The sequence below is a fragment of the Cervus elaphus genome, chromosome 8 (assembly GCF_910594005.1).
Source record: "Cervus elaphus chromosome 8, mCerEla1.1, whole genome shotgun sequence".
Lineage (NCBI taxonomy): Eukaryota > Metazoa > Chordata > Mammalia > Artiodactyla > Cervidae > Cervus > Cervus elaphus.
The window spans coordinates 1,212,138-1,235,028 of NC_057822.1; the positions used below are offsets into that span (position 1 = coordinate 1,212,138).

General features: G+C 57.7%; 1 protein-coding gene across 11 annotated transcripts in view; it reads left to right on the plus strand.

Moving 5' to 3' along the window:
- The window catches only part of ARHGEF10L (Rho guanine nucleotide exchange factor 10 like), a 153,131-nt gene that overhangs the window by 33,603 nt on the left and 96,637 nt on the right, over positions 1–22,891 (plus strand). For all 11 annotated transcript variants that reach the window (XM_043908952.1, XM_043908951.1, XM_043908956.1 and 8 more), the window contains exons 2-4: positions 7,885–7,960; positions 16,773–16,958; positions 17,715–17,754. In XM_043908952.1, coding sequence (XP_043764887.1) covers positions 7,927–7,960; positions 16,773–16,958; positions 17,715–17,754 — 260 coding nt within the window. In that variant the 5' untranslated portion in view covers positions 7,885–7,926. The remainder of the gene's footprint in view (positions 1–7,884; positions 7,961–16,772; positions 16,959–17,714; positions 17,755–22,891) is intronic.

The window sequence follows — 22,891 nt, forward strand, 5'->3', positions numbered from 1 at the left end:
GTCTCCGCAGTGGCCTGTTTGCGAGTCCCGCTGCAGCCCCTGAGATGGAAGGAAGCGGCCAGCCTAGGGAGGGAGACAGGTCCGACGGGGCCGGTAGGCGTCCTGGGGTCACCTGTGCTGCCTGAAGACAGCCTTTCTCCGGCGGCAAACGTGAGCGCCCAGTCCAGGACTGCGAGCCGGAGCACAGGGCTGGGGGTTTCTGTCCGCACCACGCGGCGCGCGGGGGCCTGCTTCTCTGACCCTCGGCCCCTGCCTTTGAAGCGTGGAGTCTTAACCGCCGGACCGCCAGGGAAGTGCCCCCTGCAGCAGGTCTTTTTTTATTTTATTTTAAAAATTACTTTTGACTGTGCTGGTGTCCGTTGCCGCGCGCAGGCCTTCTCTACTCGAGGTGGACGGGGCTCGTCACTGCGGGCCCCGGGCTCTCCCTGCCGTGGAGCGCGGACTCGGCCGTGTGGGCGCAGAAGCTGTGGCCGAGTTGGGCTTAGCTGAGTGGGCTCAGCAGTCGTGGCACAAGGACTCAGCTGTCTTGAGGTCTGTGGAATTTTCCTGGGCCAGGGATCCAACCTGCGTCTCCTGGCAGGTGGACCCGACCGCTGGACCTCCAGGGAAGTGCCCTCTCCCCCGGCAACACGCACAGGTAGTTTTTTAAACCAAGCTTGGGAAATACCGCATAAGATGAGTCTGGGGAGGCCTCGCAGAGGAGCAGGGTCTGGGTTTTGAAGGTTGAGTAGGAGTTTGCTTATTGGTTCTGAGAGTTCTCGCTGGAGGGAATAAACAGAGACGCAGAACAAGTGGGCTCAGGGACGGGCCTGAAGCTGCGTGCTCGGGCCTGGCGCGGGAGCTGCCGAGACGAGAGAGGTTGTGGGGAGTTGGTGGCGGGGGCGGGCTTCATTTTGAGGCGACAAGGAGAGCCTGAGGGTGTGGCCCGTGGGACAGTCGCTGTGACGGCAGAGTTGGGCGGGCCAAGCCCACACCTGACAAGGGCTGAAAGTGAGCGTGGCCCCCGGGGTGTGTGGCTGCAGCAGGCCTGCCCCCGCCCGCCCCGGTCTCCTCCGGTCCAGCACTTTCTTCCTGGCTTCCAGGAGATGGACACGGTGCCTCTGAGGCCAGAGCTGGGGGAGAGGTGGGGGCCAGAGCCTGGCCCTTGTTCGGCTCTGGGGGACGGGCTGGCGTCTCCCCTCCCTCCGGCGAGTCTGCAGCCTCACCCCGTCTGCCTGCTGCACCCCTGCCCTCCCTCCCCTCCCCAGCGGCACTCTCCCTCCAGCGTCCAGGCTTCCCGGTCCTCACCCTCCTGGCCTGACTTGTGACGATCAGAGAGGCTTGCTTGTGTATTTCTCTCCGCCTCATTTGGGCGAGCGGATGGGGCCAGTCACTGGAGTGGGAGGTGGGAAGTGGTCCAGCGGTACAGAACCCATCTGCCAGGGCAGGAGATGTTAGAGACCTGGGTTCGACCCCTGGGTCGGGAAGAGCCCCTGGAGGAGGGCGTGGCAGCCCCCTCCAGTATTCTTGCCTGGAGAATCCTATGGACAGAGGCGCCTGGCGGGCTACTGTCCACGGGGTCACAGAGTCAGACACAACCGAGCGACTTAGCACGCTTGGCCAGTTTTAAGAGCGAGTGAGGAGGGTCAGGTGCAGGCAGCCTGGAGGATGACTTCCTGCTGGGCCGGATGGACCTTGAACTCTAGAGGAAGGACAGACTGACAAGGGTTTGCTTAAATTAGAGCCTGGAAGACACCTGCTGTGGCGAGCAGGGCTGCTGAGGGTGGAGGCAAGTGTGAATCTGGCTGCTCTTCGGGGTTCTGGTTGCTGAACTTGACCTGCTTGGCGGGCACACCCAGAGCTGGGCTGCTCCTTTGCATCCTTCTCGGCCTGAATGCGCTTGAGAAACGCCACCTGGGGCTTCCCTGGCGGTCCAGTGGCTAAGACTCCGAGTTCCCAACGCAGGGGCCCCAGGTTCGATCCCTGGTCAGGGAGCTGGATCCCACATGCCGAAATTAAAGATCCTGCATGTTGCAACAGAAACCGGTGCAGCCAAATAAAATATTAACAAATAAAAATAAATATTAAAGAAGCACAACTTGCCTCTGGCCATTCTGCGCGGTGTCACCAGAAAGAGCTGTGTTCAGGGGGGGTCTGCCTGCCTGTCCAGTGCTGGCGGTCGTTTTGAGAGAGAGAGATGACCCCCAAGGGTAGAAAGTCTCCTCTAACCCCCCACCGACTCGGAGGGCTGTGAGCGTCACCGTGGCGACCGTGGGCAGGGGCGCGGGGGGCTGCCTCCGCATGCCCTGCAGTCCCGGGCCCAGGAGCGCAGGGTCTCCGTGGGGTGGGCGGGGGCCATGGGGTAGACTGGAACGGCGGCGCGTGGCGGAGCTGGGGTGTGGACTCTGGTCTACCAGCCGCTTCCACCCTTCCCACACCGTCTTGTAGCTACTGTCTGCTCCAACCTGTGATGTTATTTAGCCTTTTTACAAATGAGAATGCTTGGGACGTCCCTGGCATCCCGGTGGTTAGGACTTCGCCTTCCACGGTGGTGGTGTGGGTCTGATCCCTGGTCGGGGAGCTAAGAACCCAGTTGCTCATGACGAAAAAACCAAAACATGAAAGAGAAGCAATATCGTAACAAATTCAATGGACTTTAAAAATGGTCCGCATCAAAAAAAAATCTTAAAATATCTTAAAAAAATGGGAACGCTTATCTTCATCTTCCCTCCTTGTAATGCTTGCTGTAGAAGAGCTTGAAAATTCAGAAAAATGGAAAGAAAGTGGGAAGAAAATCTGTGGAACCCTGCCACCCTAGCGAACACTATTCATACCCTTCGTGCGTTTCCTTCTGTCCTTCCCCTCCCTGCGCCCTAGGAGCCCAGTGGGAATCCCCGGATGTGGGCGATCCGAGCCGCTCTTGGTTTTCAGTCGACTTTCCTCCCCAGCCAGACCGCCTCTTCTGCCAGAGACCGCCCCTGCAGGAAGGTTCTGGGTCGCTTTTCAGAGAGAGGCTCATTTTAGGGGCATCACAACACATTTCTCCTGGCTCAGGCTCCCACCCTGAAGCTTCCAGGCCACGCGCAGCTCAGGAGAGACCTTTAAAAAAACGAAACAAGGAAGTAGCCAAGCAGCCCCATCCGCTTCTTCCGCACGTTCACGCCTACGCCCGGCTCCTGGCCCTGCCAGCCTGTGGCGTCCTCCGGGCAGGGGCTGTCCTGCCCACCTTACGGAGAGGTAGCCCGAAGCTCTGGGAGGCCAAGAGGAGGCCTGGGGTCCCACCGCAGGGATGAGGCGGAACCCCGCCTGCAGCTGGGTCTGACTTCGCCCAGGTCCCCACAGCTTGAAGCCCTCAGGTTCCCCCGTGAGCCTCCTTCAGCGTCTCTTACGCCCTGAGGTGCAGGATCCAGATCATGGTCCCAGTCACTGGTCCCGTTTTGGTGGTGGCATCAAGGACGGGCATCTCGGCACCGACCGAGCCTGCCAGGGCTCTGAGGCTGAGCTTGGGTGCTGGTGGGAGTCCCGTGGGCCAGGTCCCAGGACCCCAGCTTCATAGATGGGGACACTGAGGCTCAGCTCCCCTGCCAGTGGAGAAGAGCCTTCCAGCCTGGGTCCCACGGCAGAGCTTGGTCATCACAGCCTGTGCCCTGCATGCTAATGACAGCCAAAGAGCGATGTGTCCCATGGACCCTTCCAAGAGTGTTACCTGTATTTACTCTTAATTTTCTGGAGAACCCCATGAGGTCAGTCCTTTTTAAACCCCATTTTGCAGATGAATGAACTGAGGCCCAGAGGTGGTGTTAAATAGCTCCTCCTGGGTAAGATGGCCCCTGAGCGGTGGGGCCCAGGTGGTGTCAGGGAGCCGTGAATTCTCTGCTGACTGCTGTGCCGGGAGGGTCTCTCGCAGGGCCCCTGGCTGCTCTGAGCCAGCCCTCCTCACTCACGCATCCTGAGCCCTGGCGCACATGTGCAGAACGATCGTCACAGGCTCTGGGTGTGCCGGGGGCTTGTTGGCGTGTGTCCTTGCCCGGGAATAGAGAAGTGAAAATAGACGTCTGTTTGCTCCTCGAGTTAATCACTGTGCCTGGGGCTGCGTGCTAGGTCGCTTCAGTCCTGTCCAACTGTTTGTGACCTTATAGATGGTGGCCCGCCAGGCTTCTCTGCCCATGGACTTTCCCAGGCAAGAATACTGGAGAAGTTTGCCATTTCCTCCTCCAGGGCGTCTTCCCAACCCAGGGATCAAGCCCACATCTCTTGAATCTTCCCCAACCCTTTGCTGAGAGTTTTCAGCGTGGAACTGAAAGACGCAGTCACGCACTTTGTGGAGAGCAATTGGTTTTTAATCAGAATGAAAAGTGCATTTCTCTGACCCAGCCCATCCCTCCTAGGAGGGTGCCCCAGAGGTTCACGCATCTGTGGCTCAAGGCCAAGAATGTGGAGAACGGTTTATAGCATCAAAGCCTGGAAACAACGTCGGTGTCCACGCAGGGGTTATGTCAGTCATGGTAGACACCCTCCCCCGGTGCTCTGCAGGTGTTAAAAATGTGAGACTGGTGTCTGTGTACTTGCTCTTCTGAAATGACCTTGGAGGTATGCAGCAGAAACAGTGGCTGCTAGGGCTTCCCGGGTGATGCAGTGGTTGAGTCTGCCGTCCCCCTGCAGGGGTTGTGGGTTCGATCCCTGGTTGGGGGGCTCCTGATAGGTCCCCACATACTGCACACGGCCAAAAAGGAGGAGCTGCCGAGTGAAGTAAATCAGACAGGGAAAGACAAATATGTAACGTCACTCAAATGTGAAATCTTAAAAAACTGACACAAATGAATTTTTTTACAAAACAGACGTAGACAGCAAACTGATTATCAAAGGGGAAATCGGGGGTGGATGGGTAGATCAGGAGTTGGAGAAGGACACACTACCGTGTGTAAAATGGGCTTCCCCAGTGGCTCAGGGGTAGAGTCTGCCTGCACGCCGAAGACAGTGCAAGAGACGCCGGTTCCATCCCTGGGTGGCAAGATCCCCTGGAGGAGGAAATGGCAAGCCACTCCAGGATTCTTGCCTGGAGAATCCCATGGACAGAGGAGCCTGGCAGGTTACAGTCCATGGGATTGCCAAGGGTCGGACCTGACTGAATTGACTTAGCATGCACGCACATGTAGTAAATACATAAACAATCTGTATAGCACAGGGAACCATTCAATATTGTGTAAAAACCTATAATGGAAAAGAATCTGAAAAAGAACAGATATGTGTGTGTATGTACATACACACACCACAAATATAACTGAGTCACTTTGCAAATAAACCATGTGTGTGCTAAGTCGCTTCAGTCACATCCGACTCTTTGCAACCCTATGGACAGTAGCCTACCAGGCTTCTTTGTCCACGGACTTTTCCAGACAAGAACACTGGAGTGGGTTGCCATTTTCTCCTCCAAGGGATCTTCCCGACCCAGGGATAGAGCCCACATCTCTTAAGTCTTCTGCGTTAGCAGGCAGGTTCTTTACCCCTAGTGCCACCTGGGAGGCCGTAAGTAAACTATCAGTTCAGTCACTCAGTCGTGTCTGACTCTTTGCAACCCCCTGAATCGCAGCCTGCCAGGCCTCCCTGTCCATCACCAACTCCCGGAGTTTACTCAAACTCATGCCCATCGAGTCGGTGATGCCATCCAGCCATCTCATCCTCTGTCGTCCCCTTCTCCTCCTGTCCCCAATCCCTCCCAGCATCAGGGTCTTTTCCAATGAGTCAGCTGTTCGCGTGAGGCGGCCAAAGTATTGGAGTTTCAGCTTCAGCATCAGTCCTTCCAATGAACACCCAGGACTGATCTCCTTTAGGATGGACTGGTTGGATCTCCTTGCAGTCCAAGGGACTCTCAAGAGTCTTCTCCAACACCACAGTTCAAAAGCATTAATTCTTCGGCGCTCAGCTTTCTTCTCAGTCCAACTCTCACATCCATACATGACTATTGGAAAAACCATAGCCTTGACCAGACGGACCTTTGTTGGCAAAGTAATGTCTCTGCTTTTTAATATGCTATCTAGGTTGGGCATAACTTTCCATCCAAGGAGTAAGCGTTGTTTAATTTCATGGCTGTGATCACCATCTGCGGTGATTTTGGAGCCCAGAAAAATAAAGTCAGCCACTGTTTCCGCTGTGTCCCCATCTATTTGCCATGAAGTGATGGGACCAGATGCCATGATCTTAGTTTTCTGAATGTTGAGCTTTAAGCCAACTTTTTCACTCTCCTCTTTCACTTTCATCAAGAGGCTCTTTAGTTCTTCTTCACTTTCTGCCATAAGGGTGGTGTCATCTGCATATCTGAGGTTATTGATATTTCTCCTGCTAATCTTGATTCCAGCTTGAGCTTCCTCCAGCCCAGCATTTCTCATGATGTACTCTGCATATAAGTTAAATAAGCAGGTGGACAATATGCAGCCTTGACGTACTCCTTTTCCTATTTGGAACCAGTCTGTTGTTCCATGTCCAGTTCTGACTGTTGCTTCCTGACCTGCACATAGGTTTCTCAGGAGGCGGGTCAGGTGGTTTGGTGTTCCCGTCTCTTTCAGAGTTTCCCACAGTTTATTAAACTTCAATTAAAAAAACTGGTTGCACCACAGGGCACGCAGTGCGCTTCCTTCTGCGTAAAGAAGGCACGTGTGCAGATAAACAGGCCGACGCATACACGGCGCAGTCCTGGAAGGACTCCTAGACACGTGTGACAGCGGTCACTCCTGGGGAATCTGAGAGACTGATTTTCATTGTACAGCCTCCGCTCTGTTTGGACTTTGAGAGACGGTGGAGCACGTGGTTATATAATGAGCACATGGTGGGTCCATGGACCGGGTTCACGCCCTGGCTCTGCTGGTCACTCGCTGTGTGATCTTGGGCTACTTTACTTAACCTCTCTGGGCCTCATTTTTGTCCTAACTTGGATGAATAGATATTAATATTTGTAAAGTGCTCAGTATAAGGTCTGAGGTATAGTAGACACTGACTGCATAGATATTTGCTACTGTTTTATCAATTGCTATTTACATGCATTCTATTTTTATTTAGGAAGCCAGTTAATGTAAACAGAGGCTTTAGGATTGGAAAGGAGAACAGGCAGGCAGCCAGTCTGCGGCAGGCACTGATTAGAAAGGAGGGTTTGGAGCTTTCCCTCCAGGGTCGAGCCCCTCCTCCCCCGGCTCAGACTCAGGGGTGCAGAGAGGGAGTGGAGACAGCTCGGAGGGGTGCGCCTGGCAAGGTTGCTCCAGGGCCCAGCAAGCCCAGCAGAGGCTCTGGCGGCTCGGTCGCGGGCTCCTCCACCGCCAGGCCTGGAGACACTGCACCCCCTGCTCCGAGCATTTGGGGTTCCGCCCCGATCTGGAGCCATCTGCCTCCATGAAGCCCTTTCCTTCCCTCGCACCCACGTGCCCGCCGGCCAAGCTCATGGGCAGAGCAGGGGGAGACAGAGAGAGAGTGGGCGGCCTTTGGTGGGGCCCACGGGGCGGGGGTGGCCCCAGGGCACCCGTGGTGACCAAGCAGCCACGAGCAGGAAGCGTCTGGCCGTGCCCGTGACCCTTCAGGCTGATCCGGCTTCTGGAACGCGGGGGCTGAGCGTGATCCGGCGTCTGAGGCTGGAGAGGGGCCACCTGCGGGCCCAGCTCGGAGGTGCTGGCTGGGCAGAGGGAGGCTGGGCTGGCAGGGCCTCCCGGGCGGTGGGTGGCCGTCCTGCAGCTGCTGGTCTCTCTGCGGGTTAATGATTCACCGTGCTCGCGCCGTCCTGGGCTCCCGAAGCTGCTGGGAAACGGGCTGAGAGCAGCTGGCTGACGTGCACCTGTGGGTCGCGAGCCAGTGACCCCTCTCTGTGGCTGGAACTTTGGCCTCGAACGCCCTCTAATCAGATTCCTGGCCTTCTCTTCACAGGCGAGCGGCTGGACAGTGCTGGTCTGAGCTGCGCCCCGTCTGATGGCTTCCTCCCGTCCTCCTCAGGCTGCCGTAGGTACGGTCCTCTCCTGCATCCCGCCCAGGGCCTCGGACCCTGGGTGTGAATCCGGCCCCGCTGGCGGTTAGCTGGGTGTCCTTGGGCCAGTGGCCTCTGCAACAGGGGAATAATAGGAGGTGGGCTCTGAGCGGGGGTTGCCCACCTGAGGGCCCCTGGGGCGATGAGCAGGACCCCTGGGGCTGAGGCGCCCTCGGGGTAAAACTAAGAACTGCGAGTAGGAGGCAGGGGCTGGGGGTGGGGCTGCCCATCGTCTCCATCTGCTGAGGCACCAAAGCCGGGCGTCCAGCCGTGGTGGGGTGGCCAGAGTCGGCGGAAAAAAAAAGGAAAAATACATACTTACACTGAAAAAAATTTTTTCATAGAAATTCAGTTTAATGTCCTGTATTTTTACGTGGCGATCCTAACAGTGGGCCCTGGACACTGCTGGTAGATCTGGACCATGGAGGAGCTGGGCTCGAGGCTGTCTGTCCCGCTGGGCCCAGCTTCCCATCCTCTTGTTCTTCCTGGGGGGTGGCCGATGCAGAATGGTAATGAATAAGGGCAGCTTCTCGAGTCCAACCCTGCGGCTATCGCCGTGGGCCCGGCTCAGGGCCTTGGTGTCTCTCTGGCTGTCTCATCGCTCACAAGCAGGGTGTTAATAATGACAGCCTCTCCCATGTGATTGCAGGCTTTAGGTACAGGTGGGGTCCTGGCATGTGCTAACCAATGGCTCAGTGCCTGGGAAATGTTATCACTGGGGCGTTGGCAGGACTGGCTGCCCATGTTCCGCTCTGAGCCCCGGGGCCGAGCCCAGGAGGAATCTCTTCCCCCTTGAACCTGCATGTCCTTCTCCGGCGGGTAGGGGACCAGCATGCTGGGCCTGCCTCCTGCATAGCGTGGGCTGGCTTCCTGGGTCCCGGCCCCCTGGACTCCCTGGGGGCTCACTGGGGTTGGCTCTCTGGAGAAGGGGAATGTCCAGGAACATCACAGGCGTGTGTGGCTCCCTCCAGTCCTGCCGTCTGTCAGTCTGGGTGGGGAGAACTCAGTGCAGCTCTCAATCACCCAGGGATGGGCCGACTGACTTTCCCTTCTGATGAGGCGCCACGGCTAATTGTCCGGGTCTCAGGACCCTGGGAACAGATTCCGGGGAAAAGGGCATTTCCTGATTCATGGCTGTGGCTTTGGGTTCCAGGATGTCCCCCGTCCCCGTCATCGGCACCCCACACCCTTTCTCCTCCACACCAAGGGGCCAGACGTGCAAACTGAGAGCAATTACTTTATGATGAAATCAATTCAGTTTCTTTAAGCAAACATTTGATGGGTGTATCTGATGTTGCAGGCTGATATCTGGTTGAAGCAGGCTCTTGGCCACTCTTTCCGATTCTCTGAGAGCTTCGCACTGTCTCCCAGATAAATTCTAGTCCCCCCACCTCCTCACAGCGGTGTTCTCACCCCGTCATCCTCACTTGCGTCTTCGCTTGCACTGGGCCCCTCGCTGTTGTTCTCCGCCCCTCCTGTGGCCCCGGCCGCCCCACACCCTGAGCCTGTCAGGCCCTTGCTCCCCGTTTCAGGCCCTGCACAAGGGCAGCCTGGTGCCGAAGCTGTGCCCCAGGCCCTGGCAAGCTCGAGCCCCCTCCTTTCTTTAACACTGGCTCAGTCTTGGGGGTTTTACGTTTTTCTCTGGTCAGATCTGCCTGCCTCACCCTGCAGTGAACTCCTTGACATTGAGGGACCATGTCTTACTTTTGTTGCAATCTTCTGGCCCAGGGGTTCCTGGGAACAGTTCACTGGATACTGTACAATCTGTATGATTTGATTAGTCCATCCTAAAGGAAATCAGTCCCGAATATTGATTGGAAGGACTGATGCTGAAGCTTAAGCTCCAGTAGTTTGGCCACCTGATTCGAAGAGATGACTCACTAGAAAAGACCCTGATGCTGGGAAAGATTGAAGGCGGGAGGAGAAGCGGACGACAGAGGATGAGATGGTTGGATGGCATCACCGACTCAATGGGCATGAGTTTGAGTAAACTCCAGGAGTTGGTGATGGACAGGGAGGCCTGGCGTGCTGCGGTTCATGGGGTCACAAAGAGTCGGACACGACTGAGCGCCTGAACTGAACTGAACTGAACTGATAGATTGCTGGGCTGACTGAAGCTATTTGTATTCTTTTTTTGATTTTTAAAGTGCAGTGTTTACTTGGCTGCGTCGGGCCTCAGTTGCGGCCCGCGGGCTCTCTGTCCTGTCAGGCAGGGGCTTCCGATGTGACTCGTGGACTCTCTAGTTGTGGCCGTCGGCCTCGGGCGTTGTGGCGGGCGGGCTCAGCTGCTCCGCAGCACGTGGGGGCTTAGCTCCCGACCGGTCCCCTGAATCTGCCGCGTTGCCGTGTGGGTTCCTAACCCCGGACCACGAGGGAAGCCCTGCTGTGTGTCCTCTTAGGGGGCTCGGTAAAGAATCTGCCTGCCAGTGCAGGAGACCCAGGAGATGCCACTCGATCCCTGGGTGGGGAAGATCCCCTGGAGGAGGGCATGGCAACCCACTCCAGTATTCTTGCCTGGAGAGTCCCTCGGACAGAGGAGCCTGGGGGCCACAGTCCGTAGGGTCACAAAGAGTCGGACAGGACTTAGCAACTGAACAACAACAAAGAGAGAAAATACAAAAGTAACCTAAGTCCCCGGGTCGCCTGGGGCTGCGCCTGGTCTGTGGATGGGGAGGCTGTCTCCATCTCACCCGGGGTCAGGGCCTGGGCTATATGACTCAAAGCGATAATAACAGTCATCGCGATAATGATTGGGGCTTCCCCGACGGCTCAGTGAGTAAAGAATCCGCCTGCAATGCAGGAGACACAGGAGATGCGGGTTTGATCCCTGGGTTGGGCAGATCCCCTGGAGGAGGAAATGGCAGCTCACTCCAGTATTCTTGCCTGGAGAATGCCACGGCAGAGGAGCGTGGAGGCCTACAGTGCAGAGAGTCGCCCAGACTCAGACACGACCGAATGACTGAACACCATGATAATGGTGATGATACGTCGCCCGTGACGATGAATAGAGTCGCCCACATTTAGCCCGCGAGCCCCTGCCTCCCAGGGGTGCTTTAGCGTGTGCCGGCTCATCCCGTCCTCCCAGCGCTCTGTCAGGCAGACTCTTGCTGTTCTCATTCGATGGGCCAGGAAACTGCAGCCTGAGGGTGAAATAAGGCAACAGTCACACGGCAGCCAGTACATAGGAGAGCTGGGGTCTGCACCCAGGCTCGCCACTGCAGCGACGCAGGCCGCGTGCAAAGGGAAGGCTCCCCACCGTCCGCCCAGCAGATGCAAGTGGGCAGGACCGTGGGCCCTGAAGCCTCCTTGGTCAGGACAGGTCTGACTCTGGTAGCCCAGAAATAGTTTTGGGCAGGGACTTCGTGGTCACTTATTCCAGTATTTTTAAAAATAACTTTTTGTATTTATTTGTTTTCGGCTCCGCTGGATCTTCACGGCTGTGCGGCCTTCCTCTAGTTGAGGCAAGCTGAGGCCACTCCCAGGTTTTGGCGTGCAGGCATCTCATTTTTAAAAAAAAATTTATTTATTTCTGTATTCATGCCTGTGATGGTCTCCCTTGCCGTGCGGGCTTCTCTCTCGTTGTGGGGCACAGGCTTCCCCCTGCGGTGGCTTCTCTTCTTGCGGAGCTCGGGCCCTGTCGGGCTTCAGCAGATGGAGGTGCAGAAGCTTTGTTGCTCTGTGGCGTCTTCCCAGGCCAGTGATCGAGCCCTTGTCCCCCTCATTGGCCGGCGGATTCTCTCACCCCGGGGGCCACCGGAAGCACCCTGGGCTCCTCGTCGCGGGGGCTTCTCCGGGCGCGGAGCGCCGGCTGTCAGCAGTCGTGGCCCCCGGGCTCAGCTGCCCCCCGGCAGGTGGGATCTTCCCGCAGCGGGGACTCGCCCTGTGTCTCGTGCGCTGGCAGGCAGATTCTTTATCACTAAGCCACCGGGAAGCCGTATTCCAGTATTTTCAAAAGTCACTTAAAACTGCAGCCCATAGACCTGCCGGTAGGAGCGCGTGTGTGTATTCAGCAAGTCCTTATTCCGCGCCTGTCGTGTGCTGGGCACAGTACCAGGGGCCGGGAGTGCGACAGACTGGAACGCCTGCCCTCAGGAGGCCTGCGCTCTGTGGAGCAGACAGACAGAAGGACGGGGAGAAGTGCAGCCTGCCACGTGCGGATAAGGCTGCAGAGACGGGCAAGGCGGGCAAGGCGCATCGGGAGCCACAGGTGTCACCCTGGGAGTTCCGGTTCCGGCAGCCTCGGTGGGAGGTGCAGGTGGTAAATAGCCCTGGAGGACCCGAGGGCGGGAGACGCTCCCCGGGGAAGGGGCAGCCTGGACCCCAGGACTGAGGTGCAAAGTCCCGGGGCAGCAGCAGCGCGGACACTTGCGTGGTCCAGCAAGGAGGGCCACGCGGCTGCAGGGAAGTGAGCGGGGGAGAGCGGTAGGGCGGGGTCTGTGCCACCCTGTGTGTGTGTGTGTGTGTGTGTGTGTGTGTGTGTGTGTGTATAAATCCGGAACGGAAGGGTTGGCAGCAACAGCAAAAGTAATAGCACACGTGAATTTATTAATAGTATGCTGGTGGCTGAGCCGTCATGTCTGACTCTTGCTACCCGATGGACTGTAGCCCGCCAGGCTCCTCTGTCCATGGGATTCTCCATGCAAGAATAGTGGTCATTTCCTTCTGCAGGGATCTTTCCAGCCTAGGGATCGAACTCAGGTCTCTTGCGCTCAGGTGGGTCTCCTGCATTGCAGGCAGATTCTTTACCGACTGAGCCACCAGGGAAAGCCTATTAGTATTATAAAATTTTAAAAAACATCTTCAGTAAGCAATTTATAAAACAAAAAGCTTCCCGGGAGCCCCCTAATTGATTTTATGATCCACCAGTGGGTTGAAAACCATTTGAAGATTACTATATTGCTGGGAGAAATATCAATAACCTCATATGCAGATGACACCACCTTTATGGCAGAAAGCGAAGAGGAACTAAAAAACCTCTTGATGAAAGTGAAAGAGGAGAGTGAAAAAGTTGGCTTAAAGCTCAACATTCAGAAAACTAAGATCACCGCATCCGGTCCCATCACTTCATGACAAATAGATGGGGAAACAGTGGAAACAGTGTCAGATTTATTTTTCTGGGCTCCAAAATCACCACAGATGGTGATTGCAGCCATGAAATTAAAAGACGCTTACTCCTTGGAAGAAAAGTTATGACCAACCTAGACAGCATATTAAAAAACAGAGACATTACTTTGTCAACAAAGGTCCATCTAGTCAAGGCTATGGTTTTTCCAGTGGTCATGTATGGATGTGAGAGTTGGACTGTGAAGAAAGCTGAGCGCCAAAGAACTGATGCTTTTGAACTGTGGGGTTGGAGAAGACTCTTGAGAGTCCCTTGGACTGCAAGGAGATCCAACCAGTCCATCCTAAAGATCAGTCCTGGGTGTTCATTGGAAGGACTGATGCTGAAGCTGAAACTCCAATACTTTGGCCGCCTCATGCGAACAGCTGACTCATTGGAAAAGACCCTGATGCTGGGAGGGATTGGGGGCAGGAGGAGAAGGGGACGACAGAGGATGAGATGGCTGGATGGCATCACCGACTCGATGGGCATGAGTTTGAGTAAACTCCGGGAGTTTGTGATGGACAGGGAGGCCTGGCGTGCTGCAATTCAAGGTGTCCAAAGAGTTGGACATGACTGAGTGACTGAACTGAACTGAACTGAACTGAATCTGGCCTCTGATGCAGCCTCTGGATTTCCTCTTGAATTCAGCATCATGGGGCCAAGAGTCCAGGGGCTCAAGAGAGACTTCCAGGAGGCCTCTGGGCTGAGTGGAGAGTGGGAACCAAGGCAGATAAGCGTTCAAACCTGGCTCCCCACTTTCAGCTGGATGACTGGGTGCTTCAGCTCACCTCAGGAAATCTCTGTGGCCTCGTGAAAAGCGGAGGTGTTTGTGAGGCTTTGGCAAGAGTCACGTGGGCTCATCATAGACTCCAGGTGTCTGCTTCTCCACCTCCAGGGGAGGAGCTCGTGCCCCTGGCCATGTCACCGCCCAGAGGAGTCCACCCCGATGGCCTGGGCCTTAGGGTCCCCAGAGCTCCCAGGAGCAGGGCCTGCATCCCCCCCATTGGTCTTGTTTCGGTCATCACCCCCGGGAGACAGGGAGCAGGGTGAGCTCCGGCTTTCTACTGTGCTCATGCAGCGGAGGAAGGGGCTGCTGCTTTTTTTCTTTAAGATTTTTTTTGATGTGGACCATTTTTCAAAAAGTTTTTATTGAATTTGTTACAATGTCGCTTCTACATTTTAATGTCCCCCCCCCACTTTGGTCACATGGCATGTAGCATATTAGCTCCCCGGGCAGGCATCGAACCCCCACCTCCTACATTAGAAGTCAAAGTCTTAACGTCTGGACCACCAGGGAAGTCCCAGAAGGGGTTTCTTGAATTTCGTACACTTGCACCTGAAACATTCTGCTCTGGAACCCCCCCTACCCCAGTCACTGTGGATTTTTGGATTTTTCTCGTCAGAGTGACTACCGGAATCAGATACGCCCATCTGTCCATCCGCTGGTCTGTCCAGTTGCCTCTCTGCTCCATCCACCTCCCCGCCCACTTGCTTATCATTTATGGACAGTCCTGTCCTCAGGGCCCTCGGGCTGGGAGGGGGCAGAAATGACAACAGGTATCATTGTGTAACACATCCCGGGCAGTGTGCCAAGAGCTACATCTGCTCCAGCGGTTCTCCACTGGGGGCAGTTTCGTCCCCCAGGGGACGTTCGGCTGGCAATGTCTGCAGACACTTTCGGTTGTCATAGCTGGAGAGCAGAGGCCAGGAAGGCTGGTTCACCTCCTGTAGTGGCCCCAACACACAGACCTCGCAGCCTGGACGCGAGGCTGAGGAACCCTCACCTACATCTCGGGTCACTCACGTCAGCTTTATAAGGTAGGTGCCCTTTCATCCTCCACTTTACGGGGGAAGAGGCGAAGGCTCAGAGAGGTGAAAGGCGCTCAGACAGGACCCAGCAGGCCCAGAGCTCATGCCCTGAACTGTGTGACAGGAGCCGTGAGCGGTCTGCTCACGGAGGGAGGGGATCCCAGCGCAGGGAGGGGAGATCAGCTTTAGACTTAAACCCGGCCGCGCTGTCCTTGGGCTTTAGCGTGGGTTGGGACGAGCTAGCTTGTTGCTCAGTCCCTACGTCGTGTCCGAGGTTTGCACAGGCCAGGGAGATGGGCTAAATGAACACTTGAGGTTCTGTTTAGGTTCAGATTCCAGGAAAGAAATCTTCCAAGGAAGAAGACTAGGAGACCTCAGCTGGATGAAACGGGCGGGAAGGCGAGGGCTTGTGATGCCCTTTAGGATGGAGAGTCCATTTCTTCACCCTTTTAGTGAAAGTTTCTGAGTTACATCTGTTAGTTGCTAAGTCGTCTCCGACTCTTTGTGACCCCGTGGGCTGTAACCCGCCAGGCTCCTCTGTCCTTGGAGTTCTCCAGGCAGGAATACTGGAGTGGGTTTGCCATTTCCTTCTCCCGGGGATCTTCCCGACCCAGGGATCGAACCCGGGTCTCCCACACTGCAGGCAGATTCTTTACCGTCTGAGCCACCTGGGAAGCCCCGAATTCTACTTGTTGACCAAGAAAAAATGCACAACCTACAAACTGAGAATGATGTTGTCCTTGGAGGGCTTACTGAGGACTGAAGCCCTGGAGGACGCTCTCAGGTAGCTCTGAGGGTCTGCAGAGGACAGGGAGGAGCCAGGGTACATGAGTGTTAGCCACAGAGACCAGGCAGTGAGACCCTCAAAGCTTTACAGTTCCGGAAAACCAGACCCCTCGGGTTAACGAATTTCGCACTTTTTGTGGGAGATGAGGGAGGCTGGGCTTGTTGACGTCATTTCTTCGGTGTGCGCTTCAGCTCTCTACAGCCTGTTCTTTCCCCCGAACCCCCCCAGGGCGCGCCACCGGGTGGGGGGGGGCTGCGTGTCCGATGCCCTGATGCCGGTCACATCCTTTGTTTACCGACCTGGCCGGTGATGTTCGTCTACATACCCCAGGCCGGGACCTGTCCCCTTCGAGGGGGCAGAACAGATCGTTACACATGTTACGGGAACAGATGAAGAGACCGGGAGGCAAAGACAGAGAAGGGATGCAGGCGGGGGGCCGGCCCTGCCTGAGTTGAGCTTTCAGGGATGACGAGGCAGACCTGGCCCCGAAGGGGGTCTCCCAGGAGGGAGCAGCAGGCTCTGAGGCCGGGAAGCCCTCCAGGCTGGGAGCGCGGCCCCCAGCCCCGCCGCAGCTGGTCTGGGCCCTGGTTCCCCAAACTGGCTGTCTTCAGGCCCCAACCCTCCCAGATAGCTGCTCCCTGCTCTGTGCGTGCAGAACAGCGCAGGGAGCCCATTGAGGTTGGATGTGCTCATTTGCACGTATGCAAAATGTACAGATGGAAACACACACGTGGAAATACACCCAAAGGTGTGTGCCCGCCCCCCCTCCCCAGGCAGATGCGTTTATAAACCCCTCCTTGCTTACAAAATAGGGAAATAGAAAACAAGAAAGTCAGAGGCTTCCTTGTATTCGAGCCCAGATGCACTCACCTCGGAAGCCTGTCCCTGCCCTCCGCGGACTGCCGTCTGTTTAGAGTCCCAACCCAACCCCAGGCCCCTCAGGGGACAGGAGGGCCCCCTGGCCCGGGCATGGGTTTGATCTCATCCCTGGGACCTGCCCTCACTTGGACCCCAGCTGCTCCCCACTTGCAGCTGTCTCTCTGGACCAAACGCGGAGACCCTGCCGCGGGCTAACTCCTCCTTCCTTCCAGGAGATCCGCTGCTTCCCGGAGGCCCAGGCCCCTCCCCCGAGGCGGAAGACGACCCTGGCGAGGCCTTTGAATTGGACGACAGCGACGATGACGAGGACACTAATGCCGGCCCAGGCATCCCAGGCGCCGCGCAGGAGACGGAGGCAGACACACCCCTGATCCACTTAGACTCCACCCCCGTCGCCGGTAAGGTGCTCTGGGAGCCCGATATCTTCACGGCTCAGGGTCTGCAGGACTCCAGGGCGCTCAGGGCCGCCTGGGGGCTTCCGGCTCCCCGTGATGAGCCCGATGTCTTCACGGCTCAGGGTCTGCAGGACTCCAGGGCGCTCAGGGCCGCCTGGAGACTTCCAGCTCCCCGTGATGCCTCGTGCTGTCCCCAGGACGCGGGGACCAAAGAGAGACCGTTGGGCAGAAGCTACATCCCATCGCTTCCCTTGGGCCCTGGAGATTCCTAGCATGCCTGCAGCATCTGGTGCGCTCTGGCACGTCGTAAATGGAAGCGACTGGCCGTCGGTTGTGCTTCGGGGACAGTTACCGCCCAGGGCTTGTCTCTCCCAGGCTCCCCCTCCCGCAGCTCCTTCCAGGGAGTCACCCCAGCTGGAGCAGCCTCCTCCCAGAGCCCCGTGGGCGGGAAGGCCCCGATAAGACCCGTGTGAAACAGCAGCCTCTGTCCTCAGGAGGGACTGGGGACTAGACCAGCAGGAACTTCCTGCAGGCTTGGGGGCAAGGAGCTCCTTGGGGAGCTGAGGGTGGGGGCAGGTGAGAGCCAGCAGGGCGACCGGTTCTGGTAGGAGGTGGGCCGCGGCCATGGGGTGGGGAGGCCGGCAGGACAGGCAGGAGAGCCCCACAGGACAGTGTGGGGCCGGGGGAGGCCGGGGACGGGGCGGGGTGTGCTGAGTCCCAGCCGCCGGCCTGATGGACGCTCCTGTTCACCTCCCGCAGACCTAGAGCCTGAACCAGAGCCCGCACAGCCCCAGACGCAGTAAGTGAGCCTCCTTCCTTTGCTTTGGCGGCTGGAAAACAGGGAGAGACTGGGCGGGAGGTGTGAGAAGGGGTGGAGCTGCAGCCATGGGGGCTCAGGGCAGGCCTTGGCTAAGGACCTGCTGGGCCGGAGGGAGGAGGTCAGTCCTGAAACGTGTTGCTTTTTCCTTCACTGTCCCCACGAGCCTGTGAAATACTAAGCAGGTCTTGCTCCACACCCTGGCTTTGCCCCTTGCCAGCTGCATGGCTGGAAGGAGTCACAGAAACACTCCAAAGTCAGGCTGTGTGTGTCAGTCAGTCAATTGTGTCCAATCCTTTGTGACTCCATGGACTGTAGCCCTACGAGGCTCCTCTGTCCTTGGGGATTCTCCAGGCAAGAATACTGGAGTGGGTTGCCATGCCCTTCTCCAGGGGATTTTTCCCTACCCGGGGATCAAACCCGGGTCTCCTGCATTGCAGGCAGATTCTTTACTGTCTGAGCCACAGGGAAGCCCCCAAAGTCCGACTGTTGGTATGCAACATAGAAGCAATGAAGTGTCCCCTCCACTGGGTTGTGGCTGGGAATTAACAGCTCTCTGGTGTCACCTGCTGCCATGGTCTTTGGCATTGCTGCTTATTCTGCTCCCTTTCCTGTGACTGCTGCTGGGGACTCTGCCCTTCTCCACCTGGGAGCCTGTCTGAGGCAGAACAGCCTAACGGCTAGCAGTCTGGGTATCACGTCACCCTCTGGGCCAGGTCTGGCCACTGTCCTGGTGTCCGTCTCAGCCCTCCAGGTCTTGGTTTTCTTGTCTGTAAAGTGGGCCATTGCTGCCTCCATAGAAGAGTGAAGAACCGTTGGGTCAGACCCCTGGGGAAATCGCAGGCACCTTATCAAGGCGGTTTTACCACTGTTTCGTCTGTGGTCTTGGCAAGTTGGACGGTGCATTTGGGGTTGGGGGCCGTGCAACCCAAGGGCTTTAAGAGCTCTGCTCATGGCTGCTGACTACCAGGCTTTGGGGACCTGGGTGTTTAGAGAGTCCTCTTCCCTGGTGGCTCAGATGGTAAAGAATCTGCCTGAAATGCGAGAGGCCTGGGTTCAATCCTGGGGTCAGGAAGACCCCCTGGAGAAGGAAGTGGCTGCCCACTCCAGTATTCTTGCTTGGAGGAGCCCATGGACAGAGGAGTCTGGCAGGCTACAATCCATGGGGTCTACAGTCCATGGGGTCGCAAAGGGTGGGACACGACTGAGTGACTTTCACTCTTACTTCTAAGGAAAGCCTCAGTGGTTGATGGCCCGGGCATCTGGGACCTGGAGTTTAAATCCTGGTTGCCTGGTTTGGGAGGTGGGGACGATCTGAGCCTCGTTTTGTTTTCTTGGAGTGAGCTGAATCTGGGGAGCTGACTCTCAGGCAGGTGTTGCCAACCTGGAGATGCAGGTTGTGGCCCAGGGCCCTTGGAGCCAAGGCAGTTCTGGATTCAAATTCAAGCCTGGGACACCTTGTTTGTGCTCATTTGCCTGTGGGAGCGAGTGGACCGCGGGAGGGTTTCTGCTGGGCCTGCCCCTGGGTAACTGATTACGGCCAGAAGCAGGGGCCAGGCTCTCCTCCCTGACTGGGGACCTGAAATGAATCAGTGCTTCTGCACCTGGCCTGGCAGTCCCGTCCTGGGTGATCTCCCAGGGGTTATGTCCCTCCAGGGTGGGCCGGGCGAGAAGCCACCGGCAAACTCCATCTGGGCAGGGATACAGATGCGTCCAGGTGGGCACAGGGGACCGGGACACTGACGGGGAGGGGCTGCGGTCTTGGCTGAGCACGGGAGCGTGAATTCACCAGTGGAGAGAGGGGAGGGGTCTGTGTACACAAGGAAGCCGCTGAGCGGGCACGTGTGTGTGAGTGTGTGTGTGTGTGTGAGTGAGAGAGAAGCGGTGTGGGCGCCCAGCCAGCCAGGGCTCCCCTCCCAGGGGTCTGGCTCTTGGCTCTCTCAGGCCACCCTCACTCCCTGGTCTCTGCGTCAGGACACAGCAGCCCGGCCCGGCCCTGCCCACCTCCGCTGTGTGTCCCGGAGGCTGGTGACGGCGGCCAGAGGGGAGGGTGTGTCTGGCTGGCGCTGGCCCCGCGCAGAGGCCGGCTCTGTCGAGATGGCCCAGCGCAGGTTGCCGGGTTCTGGGCAGGAGCCCCGCCTCCGCTTTACCCACCGCCCGCCCTCCACCTGCTCCTGGAGTCAGCCCAGCCCCCTGTGAACACCAGCTCCTGGAGCTTCCAATCCTCCCTGAGCCCTTCGCCAGCTGGGTGGCTCTGGGCTGTCTGTGAAGCTCTCCGGGCCCCAGTGTCTGCCTCTGGAAGATGGAAACGGCATCCGCCTCAAAGCGTCCTGAGGAATAAGAGGCTGGTGGGGGAAGCACTCTATACCCACACCGGGCTTGCTGCTGTCCCGCTCCTGACCAGCCCGGATGTTCCCAGCGCCGTGGGCCGGGGGCAGAGTCACCGCGCCTCTGACTCCTGGCTGGGCCTGTTCCGCCAGCAGCTGTGGTGGTACCAGTGGTTAGAGACCCGCCGACCAGTGTGGGAGACGTAAGAGACACAGGGTCCATCCCTGGGTCAGAGAGACCCCCTGCAGGAGGGCGTGGCAACCCACTCCGGTATTCTTGCCTGGAGGATCCCACGGACAGGGGCCTGGCAGGCTACAGTCCACAGGTAACAAGGAGTCAGACACGACTAAGGGGCCTTGGCAGGCATGTGAGTGAGGATCACTGTGAGATCCCTCACTGGGGCAGACATTCACGGCCCGCGGAGTGTGGACGTCACTGGGAGTGCTGAGACTTCCAGTCCAGCCCCTCCACTTTGCAGACGCAGACTGAGGGCGGGCCTGCCCCCAGGCCTGGGAGACTCCTCCTCCAGAGTCTTTGCGGCTCCCAGCTTCGCTCCCTCCCTTCCTGGTCTCCGCTCACTTACGTTCCTGCTCCTTCTCCGGATGGTGAATTTCCACTCTGGTCTCCTCTGGGAGAAGAGCCATTCCAGATTGCTTTCCTTCTCCTTGTTATCCAAGAGAAAGGGGAAAACAAATCTTGATTTTCTTTCTTTTTTTTAAAAAAATTTACCCCAACCTAGTCACTAAGCAAACGTTGCTTAGAGAAAAACAAAACTCCCCAGTGGAGGACGTTTCACCTCTTTACACTCATTTCCTTCACGGCTCCTGCCCCGAGGCTTGGAAATGGCCTTGGGCTCTGTCTGGCTGCCTACCTGCCCTGCGGAGACGCAGGGGCTGCCTGACCCAGGAGCCGAGCCCGTTAGAGTCACTGCCCACATCAGGGCCAAGCTGCTGCCTCCACGCTGGGGAGGGCGGGAGGCAGGACCGCCCCAGCCTTCCGCATCCCAGGCGGGAGCTGGGTGTGTGAAGTGGGGCCTGGAGCCCGGGGTTCGAGGGCCCAGGAGCTTGGTTCTGAGCTGCATGGACCTGGCTTCAAGTCTCACCTGTTACTCACCAGCTGTGTGTCACCGGGAAGGTTGTTTTCTCAAAGTTCTTTCTTAACCAGTAAAACGGGGGTGATAAATCAGTACCACGGGGATAATTCTGTGAGGTGTACTTAAATCAACGTTTATTCGGTGCTGTATCCTCCTGGCATGTGTTGGCTGCTCTGGATGGATTTGCTTTTGTTCTTCTGGGGCCTGGTCTGGATGTTGCGTTAGGGGAACTTGCTGGGGTCTGCCCCCCAGGAGTCAGCAGCCCTGGGTCGGATCCATCTCCCTGACCCTGGTACAGAGGATCACAGCCGGGCCGGCTGGGCCTGTGTCACGAGGACGCCCGAGGCTGCTGGGGGGTCCGGGTGACCTGGTCAGGGCCGCTGGGCCCATCTTTGGCCTTGAGGCCTGAGGACTTCCGGGTCCCTTCACCTGGAGAGGGGGCGTTGCCTGCTGGAGGCGGCCAGGCTGATGGGGAAGCAGAGTTGAGGGCATTGATGCCAGTGTGCTGTGCCAAGGCCCCTGGGGCGATTTCAGGGTCGTTCCCCCCGCCTCAGTCCAGGGGTGAGGATGGCTGGGACTGCGTACGTCCTTCACAGTGCCCAGTGGGCTGCGGCTGCCTTCTCTCTCCGCAGCGGGCCACGCTGTCTGATGATAGCAACCGCAGCAGCAGCTGATGATGATAGTAATGGTGGTGACCGCGTTCACTGTGTACCAGGCACCAAGCTAAACGCCCAGTCCCATTTGCGTCTCCCCTCTCCAGGAAGTGGCCAGTTACCCATTCACAGGTGGGGAGATCTAGGCTCAGGGAAGCTGGGCTCTGCCCCCCAGGAGTCAGACAGACCTGGGGTTGCAGATCGACTGTGCCTGTTCATTCACCAGGGCTTCTCTGAGCAGAGGCCAGCTGTTTGACCCTCACGCTACCCCCAAGGGTGCCCTGATGACTCCGGGTCCAGGCTTAGGACCCCAGACCTTGGTTCACGCTGGGGGAGGTGGCCGGCCCACACGGCCAAGCCCCTCTGTGTGGGTTTACTGGGGGGTAGGAACTCTGCCTCTTGTGAGAGCTGACTTGACCTCTCTAAGCTCTTGGGAGAGCAGTTTTAAGCTGTCACTGCAATGACGCATAGACCCCATCTGGGGAGCCAGGCAGAGTGGCCTCGACTCTGCCGGTGTGCTTCTGTGTGGGGCCCCTTCCCTTAAGACAGAAGCAGAGTCAGGCAGCCCCCTCCCCTCTGGCCCACGCGGGGTCTTGTGATGCTTGAGGGTGGGGGGATCTCTCTCTGCCTGTAGGGCGGCTTCGAGGGGACAGGCGTTCTTCACGGTGGGGGGTGGGGGTATTTTGTCTGCTGCTTGGTCCTCACGGCTCAGCGCGGAGCCAGTCCAGGGCCGGTGCTGAAGGCATCCCTGCTGAATGAACAAGGGTTCTGATGGGCAGAGGGGCAGGTCTGCGGGGCGATTCTCAGTGTCTGTGAAAAGGAGGCAGAATCTCTGAACCAGGCTCTGGCTCACGGCTGGCGGGGGTGAGGACGGGCCAGCGGGAAGGGAGGCGTCCAGGGCGGAGGGGCTGGCCCGGCCGGTGCCGTGGGGTCAGCTGCCTCCCCGAGCGCTCTGAGCTACGTGTCTCCTGTGGGCGATCTCATCTCCCGGTGACGCGGCCCCAGGCGGCGGGGTCACTCGCTGTGCCCGCTTTGCAGACCGGGA